The 10,928-nt window shown below is 57.1% G+C and overlaps 1 protein-coding gene across 1 annotated transcript; it reads right to left on the minus strand.

Moving 5' to 3' along the window:
- Nucleotides 1–6,669: 6,669 nt before the first annotated feature.
- On the minus strand, nt 6,670–10,413 carry ZBTB4 (zinc finger and BTB domain containing 4). The gene has a single exon (XM_015824753.1). It carries the CDS (start codon nt 10,411–10,413, stop codon nt 6,670–6,672), a length of 3,744 nt encoding a protein of 1,247 aa, XP_015680239.1.
- Between the last annotated feature and the right edge of the window lie 515 nt (nt 10,414–10,928).

The raw sequence follows: 10,928 nt of genomic DNA on the forward strand, positions 1-10,928 counted from the left end.
AGGAGAAAGACTGGGGGGTCCTTGGTGCTCTCTGAGCTTGGTAGTCTTCTTGCAGACGTTTCATGACCCAGCTAGGTAACATCATCAATGCTAGAAGGGGGAGGGATTTGTGGAAAGGAGGAGGAGGAGGAGAACAGACTCGGAAGGGACCTTGGAGGTCATCTAGTCCAACCCCCTGCTCGGGCAGGAGACCCTATTCCATTTCAGACAAGTGGTGGTCCAATCTCTTCTTAAAGAGAAGGAGAAGGAGGAGGATGAAGAAGAGGAGAAAGAGGAGGATAGAGCTGTACGGGGCCCTGGAGGTCATCTAGTCCAACCCCGTGCTCGGCGGGCAGGGGACCCTGTACCATTTCAGACAAACGTCTTGTGTAGGTAATCCTCAATTTACAATCACAACGGAGTGGTGCTTTTGCATTCTTATGAAGTCCAGGCAAGTTTGCTGCACCCACACCTTTGCGCACTTCCTTTAGGCACGAACTAAAAAAAAAAAACCCGCACCGTTGGCAACGAAAGGGCTCCCGGGAGGGCCAGGCGCACCTGTCTTGCGCTTCGACGGGGGTGAAAGGGCCGTCAGCCGAGAGGGCAATGGCTTGTTTGCTCGTGGTTGCAACAACACTGCCGGAGGAGTAGAGCGAGGGCAAAGGTCCCGGTCTTGCGGGTTGAAAGGCGGGCAGGTGTGGGTCCGGGCGCTAAAACTGACTCTGTGGGGAGGGGGATACATAGGGCTAGGTTTCTCGGCAGGTGTTGTAGGGCAAAGTTCATAGTAATCATAATAATGAAGTTGGAAGGGACCTTGGAGGTCATCTAGTCCAACCCCCTGCTCAGGCAGGAAACCCTGTTCCATTTCGGACAAATGGCTGTCCAGTCTCTTCTTAAAAACTTCCAGTGTTGGAGAAGGGAGGGAGGGAGGGATAACAGAATAACAGATGGAAGGGACCTTGGAGGTCATCTAGTCCAACCCCCTGCTCAGACAGGAAACCCTACACCGTTTCAGACAAATGGCCGTCCAGTCTCTTCTTAAAAACTTCCAGTGTTGGAGCATTCACCGCCTCTGGAGGCAGGTGGTTCCACTGGTTAATTGTTCTCATTGTCAGGAAGTTTCTCCTTAGTTCCAGGTTGCTTCTTCTCCTTGATCAGTTTCCATCTGTTGCTTCTTGTCCTGCCTTCACTTAATCATTAAAATATAGGATAACAGACTCGGAAGGGACCTTGGAGGTCATCTAGTCCAACCCCCCCTGCTCAGGCAGGAAACCCTAGACCATTTCGGACAAATGGCTGTCCAGTCTCTTCTTAAAAACTTCCCAGTGTTGGAGAAGGGAGGTTGGGAGGGAGGAAGGAACTAGTAGTAGAAGGGAGGGTTTGTGGAGAGGAGAGGAAGAGGACAATGACTCTGGGGTCCTCGGTGGTCTCTGGGCTGGGTGGCTTTCTTGCAGACATTTCGTGACCTAACTGGGTAACATCATCAGTGTTAGGAGATGGGGTGTGCAGAGAGGAGGAGGGAGGACTGTGGGGTTCTTGGTGCTCTCTGAGCTGGGTGGCTTTCTTGCAGACGTCTCGTGACCCAACTGGGTAACATCATCAGTGTTAGAAGGGAGAGGGGTATGTAGAGAGGACTGTGGGGGTCCTTAGTGCTCTCTGAGCTGGGTGGCTTTCTTGCAGACATTTCATGACCCAACTAGGGAACATCATCAGTGTTAGAAGGGAGAGGGGTGGGTATAGAGGAGGACTGTGGGGTCCCTGGTGCTGAGCTGGGTGTTTTTCTTGCAGACATTTCATGACCCAACTAGGGAACATCATCAGTTCTAGAAGGGAGGGTGAGAGGAGGAGGAGGAGGAGAACGACAATGATTCTGGGGTCCTTGGTGGTTTCCAAGCTTGCTGGTTTCCTTGCAGACATTTCATGACCCAACTAGGTAACATCATCACGCTAGCAGGAATCGTGGTTAACCAGAACCGATGATGTTCCCTAGTTGGGTCCTGAAATGTCTGCAAGGAAACCGCCAAGCTCAGAGAGCACCCAGGACTCCACCGCCATTAACCTTTTCCTCCTCTTCCTCCCCTCCTTTCCACAAATCCCACGCCCTGCACACCTGGGTTGTGTAGCCCCCATTGTGTCTTTCCTGTCTCCCAGCCCAGGAGTGTGCCAAGGTGGAAACCCAGCGGTCGTCGGCTGCGCTCGCTTTTCAATAGTGTGTCACCGTCAACATATAATTGTTGTTTTATTCTGAAGAAGTTATTGGAGTTACACACAAAGATGCAGAAAGATAAATACGGCAATTGTCTAACGGATTCCGCACACTGTCACACTCGGGAACAGAGAACTGGGGAAAGCGGCAGAAAAAATGGCGATTCGTCTTCGGGATTACGACCGTGTGATTTTTATCGGTTGTCTTCTCCTGCTGTCTCGCGCGCGCTCTCTCTCTCTCTTTCTCTCTCCTAAGTCTCGGTCTTGTTTTCCTCTTTCTGTCTCTCTCTCTCTTTCTCTCTCTTTATTATTATTCGTTTATTTGTGTTGTTGTGTTTTTTTTTTTTTGCTTTTCTGTAGTTTCCTTAAACAGTTTCAGTAAATATCTAAAGTGCCATAAAACTAGCTAGAGGTGCTTCTAAAAAAATAAAAATAAAAGACGAGTTACATTCAGTAGCAAACGGTCAACGATCACCGGAGCCCCCCAGTGACAAAGTGCAAAAGATCGGAGAGACGGACCACTATGTACATGTCAGTGACCTCCCCCTTCTGCCCCCCCAATCTCCCCCTCCCCTGAACCCAGAGCCCCCTGCCCTGGCGGGAGGACCATCCAGAATACCTTTGGCGCCTGCTCTCGCTCAGCCCAGCCTCGTCTGCCTTGCCCTCCCGTCGGTGGATGCAATCAAGGGGTGCGCTGCTGGAAATGCAGCCCCCCCTCACTCAAAAAACCCACTGGGGTCCAGGAAGTACCCCTGCCTCCTTGTGTAGAGCAGCAGTGTGCTAAAACCTAGCTAGCTGGAGGCCCCTGCACCCCAGACCTGCAAGCAAGCGTTATTTGGACCCCTCTCCGTCCATCCCCTAAAAAAAAAATCCCAGGAGAAAATTGGAGAAGGACAGGACCCCAACGTATTCCAGAATGGCAGCCCTGGGTAGCCCACTCTCCAAGGGGGAGGGGGCAGAGTGCAGAAGGGGCTGCAGGACGGGAAATGTGCGGGAGAACGCTGCTGCAGCGAAGTGCAGCCTGCTGTCAACCGGGGAACGCATCAGATGTTGGAAGCACGAAGGGCTGGAAAGGCAGGCGGTGGGGGGGGGGGAAAGACTCATCGCCGCAGAAAAGGAGAGGAGGGGGCCACAGGTCTCAGTGTTCAGGGGGGGGAAGGATGGGCAGAAATGGGCATGGTGTGGTGGGACTGCAGCAGCGAAGCAGGGAGGGCCGTCTGCCACGACGGAGTGCGGCAAAGAGGCAGCGTCGGGGAAACAATATCGTCCCTTGCGTGGGAAGGGAGTTTTGTGCACGGCCGTGCCTGTCTACAAGGTCCCTGTAGCCAGCTACGGTACAGAAGGGGAGGGCAGGTGTGTCCCTGTGATCCCGAGTACCCTGGTCCCAATTCTGCAGGTGGAACAGGGTTCAAAGGTCGCGGTCCTGTCACCTGGACATCAACTCCCCTGCCTGATTCTACACTGGGAATTCTACACAGGGTACTGTCCGGGGAACTCCGCGGTGGACCTCTGATTGCCAGGGACGCAGCCAGAGGGGCGACAAAATGCTGGTTTATCTGGGTTTCCCCCCCCCCCCTGCCACCAAAGAGGAGTGGCAATGGCCCCCTCCCAGGCTTAGCTTTAGGGGGTCTTTCAAAAGAACATCGCACAAGTCGCGTCACTCCACACAACGATGGGAATGTACACGGTGACGCATGCGATGCTGCTGCGGCAACGGCCGGTCAGGAAAAAGACTTGGAGGAGGGGGTTTCCTCTGGAGACTTGTCTGCAGCGGGTGCTGGGTGTGTGTGTGTGTGACACAAAAAAGTTAAATTTGGAAGATGGTTATTTGTCCCACCGCAAACGGCGCTGCGACGTTTAGCCCAGGGTTGAGACTACAATGTCCATAACCCACTAGGCAGCAGGGCCTTGGGCCCTGGTCTGGACAGTCCCCTCCTCCATCTTCTTAAAAAAAGAAAGAGGAAAAAAATGGATCTAAAATAAAAAAAAAAATTTACACGGAGAACAACCGGTGAACGTTGATCTTAGAACGGGTTTGTAGGATTCTTCCTTCCGAAATAACGGTAAAATGAAATGTTGCCGTTTTTGGTCCTTTGGGGGAAACCCTCCCCAGTGGAAATCGGGGAAGGGTGTGTGTGTGAGTGTGTGTTTATGTTCTGAATCAAGGAAGGAAGACTGGAAAAAATTTCAACGGGGCCTAAGCTTCGGCTTTTTAACAGGAACACGGCCGATTGTTTTGCTCAAGTTAAAAATAATTTTACATTTCCCCAAAAAACCGTGCCGGGGGGGGGGGGGTGTTCCTTCCTTCCCACTTAAGTTCTCTTTTCCCCGGAATGTAATACAGAGGCTGAAGTCCCCCCCCTTAAAATATTTAGGGGGTTTATTTCGGTGGTGGGAGGGGGCAGCAAAGGAAGGAGGGCTGCTCATTTTGGGGAACGCTGGCGCCCCGGGGGTCTGCGCTGCGGGAGTTTTTGCGACACAAACTTAAGCTGGCCCCCACGACAACAAACCGGCCCTCTCTTTCTCCTGGGACCCACAACTTGCAGGCTTTCAGCGTGGGGAGGTCTGCCCCCGCTGTGATTTGAAACCAGGCCGCCCATTTTGAAAAACAGAACGTAACGCTACTTTAAAAAAAAAAAGAGAGAACAGTATTACATGTAGAGCTGAAATGACCTATTGCTGATCCGTGGTCGTTTATATTGGGGGGTGCAGGAGGGGGGGTGTAGGGGAGGGGGGAGGAGGGGCTTTTGCTGCTGGCACCAGAGATGGGGGATCTATTGATAACCCCCCTGCTGTTCCCCCCCCAAAAAATGGGATGCCCTGTTGCTGGCTGGCTGGAGGGACGCTGCACGCAACTCGGTCGGGTCTTTCCACCTTTCCGAAGTGGGACGGGTGGGGGGGGGGTGTGTGGACATAAAAAAAAAAGTCCTTCCATTCCTCTCTGGGCTTGGCAAGCCTTGCTCCCCGCCACCCCCTCCCCCATGGCTGCCTTCCTCTGCCCAAAAGGAAAATGTGATTCATCACATCCAGCCAGTTGGAAAACAAATCCGCACGCACAACCCCCCCCTCCCTCCACACACACACACACACACACACACTCCACTCCGCCAGCTGCTGTGCAGCGAAGTGGAGGAGCTGGGCTGGTCTGAAGGAAGGGGGGGGGGAGAATAAAGGGAAGGGTCCGCAGAGGAAGGACACCCCAATATTAGGAGGGTCTGCAGAGGAAGGACACCCCGATAGTGAGGGGGGGAGAAAAGGGGGTCTGCAGAGGGGACACCCCAATAGTAGGAGGGTCCGCAGAGGAAGGACACCCCAATAGCGGGGGGGGAGAAAAGGGGAAGGGTCTGCAGAGGGGACACCCCAACAGCAGGGGGAGGGTTTGCAGTGGAAGGACACCCCAATAGCGGGGGGGAAGGAGATGGTCCACAGAGGAAGGACACCCCAATACTGGGGGGGAAGGGGAAGGGTCTGCAGAGGGGATACCCCAATAGTACGGGGAGGGTCCACAGAGGAAGGACACCCCAATACAGGGGGGGAAGAAAAGGGAAAGGGTTTACAGAGGGGACACCCCAATAGTAGGAGAAAGGTCTGCAGAGGAAGGACACCCCAATAGTGGGGGGGAAGATGGTCTGCAGAGGAAGGACACCCCAATACTGGGGGGGAAGAAAAGGGGAAGGGTCTGCAAAAGGGACACCCCAATAGTAGGGGGAGGGTCTGCAGAGGAAGGACACCCCAATACCGGGGGGCGGCAGGAAGAAAAGGGGAAGGGTCTGCAGAAGGGACACCCCAATAATAGGGGGAGGGTCTGCAGAGGGGGGACACCCCAATAACGGGAGGAAAGATGGTACGCAGAGGAAGGGCACCCCAATAGCGGGGGGGGGGGGGGAGAGAAAAGGGGAAGGTCTGCAGAAGGACACCCCAACAGCGGGGGGCGGGGGAGAGGGGGGTCTGCAGGCACCCCCAACAGGCAGGAGAGGAGCTACATTAAAGAGGCTACTACTTTCAAACTAGTCTGTTTCTCCCCCCCCCCAGTCCCCAGCAGCAAAAGTACAGAGGAGGGGGGCAAAAGGGGTCAGGAACCGAAGGAAACAGGGCAGAAATGGCCCCCACGAAGAGCGGTCCCTTGTGCAAAATTCACTCTTATTTGTGTCTACAAACAACATTCATAGGGGGGGGGGGGTTGTTTAGGAACCAGGCAGGTGGAGGGGGTGGGTGGGTAGGGGTGGGAAAACGAGGGTACCCTGTACCTATTTTTGCTATTTTTAAGAAGTCTTCTCTACGACACGTCCCACGTGAAAAATGCCACTGGTAGGAAGAAGGGGGGAGGGCTTCTCTTCTACTTGCCCCTTTGCGCTCACCCCCACCGGTTCTCGTAAGCACACACACACACACCCTTCCCAGGGGAGTGGAGGTTGGCTATTCTCCTGCCTCGCCTGTCTTCCACACCTGGAATCCGGTGCCCCTTCCCTGCCCCGGGGCAGGCCCTCAAAGGAGACCGCCTTTCTTCAGCCTCTCCGGCACGGCGGGCTCCCCTCGGCTCTCCCGGGCTGCCGAACTGCCCACCCCCAGGCCCCCGTGGGACACTGGGCCCCCCTCGTGCCCCACCACGCCCCGGCAGGGGTTCATGGCGTAGCTGAAGGGCAGGAAGGGCAAAGGCTGACCCTTCTCATCCGGGACCACCATGTTCAAAGCCACGGGCAAGGTGAAGTTGTACGGGTAAGCGGCCAACAGCTGGTGCCCGTACATCAGCGGATACGGCTCCGGGTAGAAGCTGACTCTGCCCTCTCCGCCGCTGCTGCTCCCGGCCTTGCCGACGGCGTTGAACTGGATGGCGCTGGGGTACGCCAGGAAGGAGGGCTTCTCTTCCCGATCCTTCCTGCTCCGGCAACTCCCCGGCACCAGCAGCGGTAAGGGGTACTCCTGGACCGGGTAGCGGTCCCCTTCCATCTCTTGGGAGGCCAACATCTCTTTCTGGACCAGGCCCGTGTGAGAGATGACGGGGTCTTGAAGGGAGAGGGGCAGATCCGGAGGCAGCTCGGCAAGGGCGCTGCTGGCGGCGGGGGCCTGTGGCGGCGGCGGGTGGGCGGGCAGCTCCTCGTGGAAAGGGGACTTGCCTGCCCCTTGCTGCGACAGGCTTCCGTCTCCGGGCAGAGGGCCAAGCGTGTGCCCGTTGCAGGGCACCATTTCCACACAGCCCCCCTCGGAGACCTCGGCTTGGCCAACGGGCGCCTCCCCACTGGATGAAGACACTTGCATTTCCTGGGTGGTCTCCTCTTTGACCACCGGTGGAGAGGGAGACAGAGGCACCTCGCCGGTCTTCTTCGAATAAGCAATGACTGTGGTGAGCACCGGTAGGGGGACCTCCTCGAGCGCCTGACCCTCGTGCCGTTTCATGTGGCGGCTCAGGGCGGCCGCCGTCTTGCAGACCTTTGTGCAGTGGGCACAGGCAAACTTCACCAGGGGCTTGCGGCCGACGCGGTGGGGGGTGCCCAGGACTGCCAGGGCCTGGTCATCCTTGGCGAGGCGCCCGTGCACCCGTTCGTGCTTCCTCAGTTTCTTGAGGGCCGAGAAAAGTTTGCCGCAAATGCCGCACTCGTGCTTCCACTCGGTGCCCCGCCCACCCGCCCCTTTTGTCAGCTGATCCATCTCATCCCGGTCGGAGGCAGTTCCCTGTCCCCCGGATGCCTCAGGCGACCCCGGATGGTTGGGTCCCGCTCTGCTCCCTTCCTTGGCGTCCTCCGACCGCTTCATCCAGCGCAGCGAGCGCAGCTTGTGCCGCCACCGCGACTTCTTCATCTTCGGCAGGGCGTTGCCGGCGCTACTGCCGGCTCCGCCACAAGCCTTCCGCTTGGGCTTATAGCTGTAGTACGGGCGCCAAAGCTGGTCTTCCGTGTCCCCGCGGTCGCTGTCCTCCTCGCCACTCTCGTTCGCAAACAGCCGGTCGGCATGCTTGCCGTGCAGCGTCGGAGGCAGGGAGGGATGTGGTTTCTCACTGCCCGGATCACGGCCGAAATCCAGGCGCCTGCCTCCGATCCGGCTGCTCTTGTCAAGCATCAGGTCCGTTTCGGAGATCCGCCGCTTGACGATGGCTTCCTCGCCGATGCGCACCGTGATCTGGCAGAGTGGGGCGGCTCGGCTTTCGGAGGCGGCTCCCACGCAGGCTGGTTTCGCCATGTAGGTCATGGTGCGTCCAGTCCGTGGTCCCCTCGCCTTGAACCCCTGCTCGCTGCCCTCCTCTTCCAACGCCTGCTCCTCCCTCTTCTGGGACTGGATGTACTCCCTCAGGACCTGCTTCTTAATGGGTTTGGTTACAACTGGAGAAGGGGATGACTGGGACAGTGACGGTGGAGTTCCCCCGTTCAGCGGGGTGCTGGCGGACGTGCTGTTGTATGTGATCACAGAAGGACCCTGTGCTTTCACCGAGGTGCTATGAACGATCACGGAAGAGGTGGGGTGCCCGTAGGCGATGACGGTGGGAGCTTCGGTGCTCAACGACGGGGGCGGCTTGCCCAGCCGAGCCTCCTCACCAGTAGCTGGAAGAGCGGACGTGTCCTCGGTGCTCGTGGTTTCCTGCTGCTGGTCCAGTTCCGCCTCTGTCGATTCTAAAGAGGCGTTCTTGGTGGTGAACACTGAAACCACGTCACTAGTACTCAGGGAGGAGACCAAATTTCCGTCCAATGAATCACCCTCTCCCAGTGTCATGGGGACAGGGTGAGATGGATGTAGAAGGTCCTCGGGCACCACGGCCTGGCTGTACGTTTTGTACGGCCTCTTTTGGGAGCGCATGGGTAACAGGCGGTAGAGTTTCAACGCATTCAGTTTCGGCTTGTAGCCCCCGTTGGGGGTCTTCTCTGAGGAGATGAGGCCGGGATTAATGCCGTGGAAGGCTTTCTGATGAGTCTTCAGGTTGTAGTACGTCACAAAGGTCTCCCAGCAGAAGATGCACTGGTAGCGACGCTCTCCGGTGTGCCAGACCTCGTGCTTGGTGCGGTATTCCGCCAGGGCGAAAACCTTGTCACAGTAACGGCACGGGTACTTGCGGCGCCAGGAGTGGACGTTGGAGTGACGCTTGAGGCTGGAAAGGGTCATGTAGGACCGCTCGCAGACGGTGCAAAAGTAGATGATGTGCCCGTCGACCACTTTGACAAAGTGGTCTTGGTCGGAGAGGTAATCCACCCTCGGCAAGGCCCGGTGGCGGAAAAGCACGCCCTTTTTGGAAGATGCTGCAGCTCCCGTTGGCTTGGAAGGTAACTCTGGGCTGGGCGGGGCCCTGTCCGCGGAAGCCTCCTCCTTGGGGGGTTTCTCCACCTCTTTGCATAAGACTTCGTGCGTCTGCAGCCGCTTGATGTGGATGAAGCTTTTGCCGCAGTGGCGGCAGGAGAGCGAGCGGCGCGTTCGGTGCAGCTTCATGTGGAGGCTGAGGGCCGAAGACGTCGTGAAGGAGCGGCTGCAGCTTCCGCAGCAGAAAGTGCTGCTCGCTGGGTAGGAAGCCCCAGACGGGGATGGGGGCGAGGAAGAAGAGGCCGACGCCGGTGCCCCATCCTTTGTGTCGACGGAAGTGGCAGGAGTCGTCCCAGAGAGGCTGTGGTCCCAAGCGACGGGTTCCTTCATCATGAACGTCAGATCAGAGGGCGTGGCAGGGGGCACGGTCGCGACGGAGCTCAGAGTGTAGAGGATCTTGGCCGTTTCTGTCTCAGAGTCAGGGCGGGTGTCCTGCCCGGGGCTGTACACTTTGGTCAAATCCTGAAAGCAAACAGGGCTGGAGGGTTCCATGGAACGGGACGGGCAGGTGAGGTCGATGGGCGACTCGCAATCTCGGGCAGAGGCTCCGCCGGGACTGTCCATCTTGACCTCTGCCCAGGGGTCATCCAGGTTCTCCAAGCGGGAGATGCCCAGCCGTCGGCCCACCACCCCAATCTCCTTGGCCACGGCCAGACTGGGCACGGAGAGCCGAGAGTTATAAATGAAGTTCAAGATGTCCGAGAAGACTTTGGCTTGGATGTCGGGAAGCTCGAGGATCTGGCTCGGCTGGCGACACGCCGAGTCCTCGGAGAGGACCTCCTTGAAGTACGGGCTGGAGGCCGCGAGGATATTTTTGTGGGCCTTGAACTTGGTGTCTTCGGCAACGATGGTGATGTCGCAGAACTGCCCGCGCAGACGCTGCTCGTTCAGCTGGATCAGAAGGGAATTGGGGTGGCTGTTGTCGGTGAGCTCCACAACCGAAGCCATTGTGCTGCCGCCTCAGACCTGTGGCGAAAAGGAGAGACAACGACGTTGTGACATCAGGAAACTGGGAAAGACGGGGGGGGGCGCTGGATTTTGGAGTTCACCGGCCTCTACTATGGCCTTTCTCGACCTCAACCCCTTTAAGACGGGAGGGCCATCTCCCAGAATTCCCCCTGAATTTGGGGGAACTTCTTAGATAGGTGGTGGGAACGCGGTCGGTATAATAGACCTTGTTTTCGGTTAAGTGAAAAAAATAACGCTTGACAAGCTGAATAAATAAACCACTTAGATGTGGACTAGACCAGGGCTTTTCAACCAGTGGCACGGGTACCACCTGTGGTACATTGGCACCTGGCAGGTGGTACGCGACCATCCTAGAAAAGTGGTAGCAGGGGAAGGGAATGAGCTGATCTGGTGGCAGCACCGCACAAGCCTGAGCGAGAGACGGCTGGAGCTGCAGGGCTGTCCGGGCTCAGCGGAAGCGCCAGGATCAGCGCCAGGCTCCAGATGGAGCTCGG

This window comes from Protobothrops mucrosquamatus, unplaced genomic scaffold (genome assembly GCF_001527695.2).
Source record: "Protobothrops mucrosquamatus isolate PMUCROS unplaced genomic scaffold, P.Mucros_1.0 scaffold2338, whole genome shotgun sequence".
In the NCBI taxonomy this organism is placed as follows: domain Eukaryota; kingdom Metazoa; phylum Chordata; class Lepidosauria; order Squamata; family Viperidae; genus Protobothrops; species Protobothrops mucrosquamatus.

Bases quoted from the DNA above. Each gene is read 5' to 3' on its own strand.
- ZBTB4 (XM_015824753.1), bottom strand. From the start codon at position 10,413: ATGGCTTCGGTTGTGGAGCTCACCGACAACAGCCACCCCAATTCCCTT.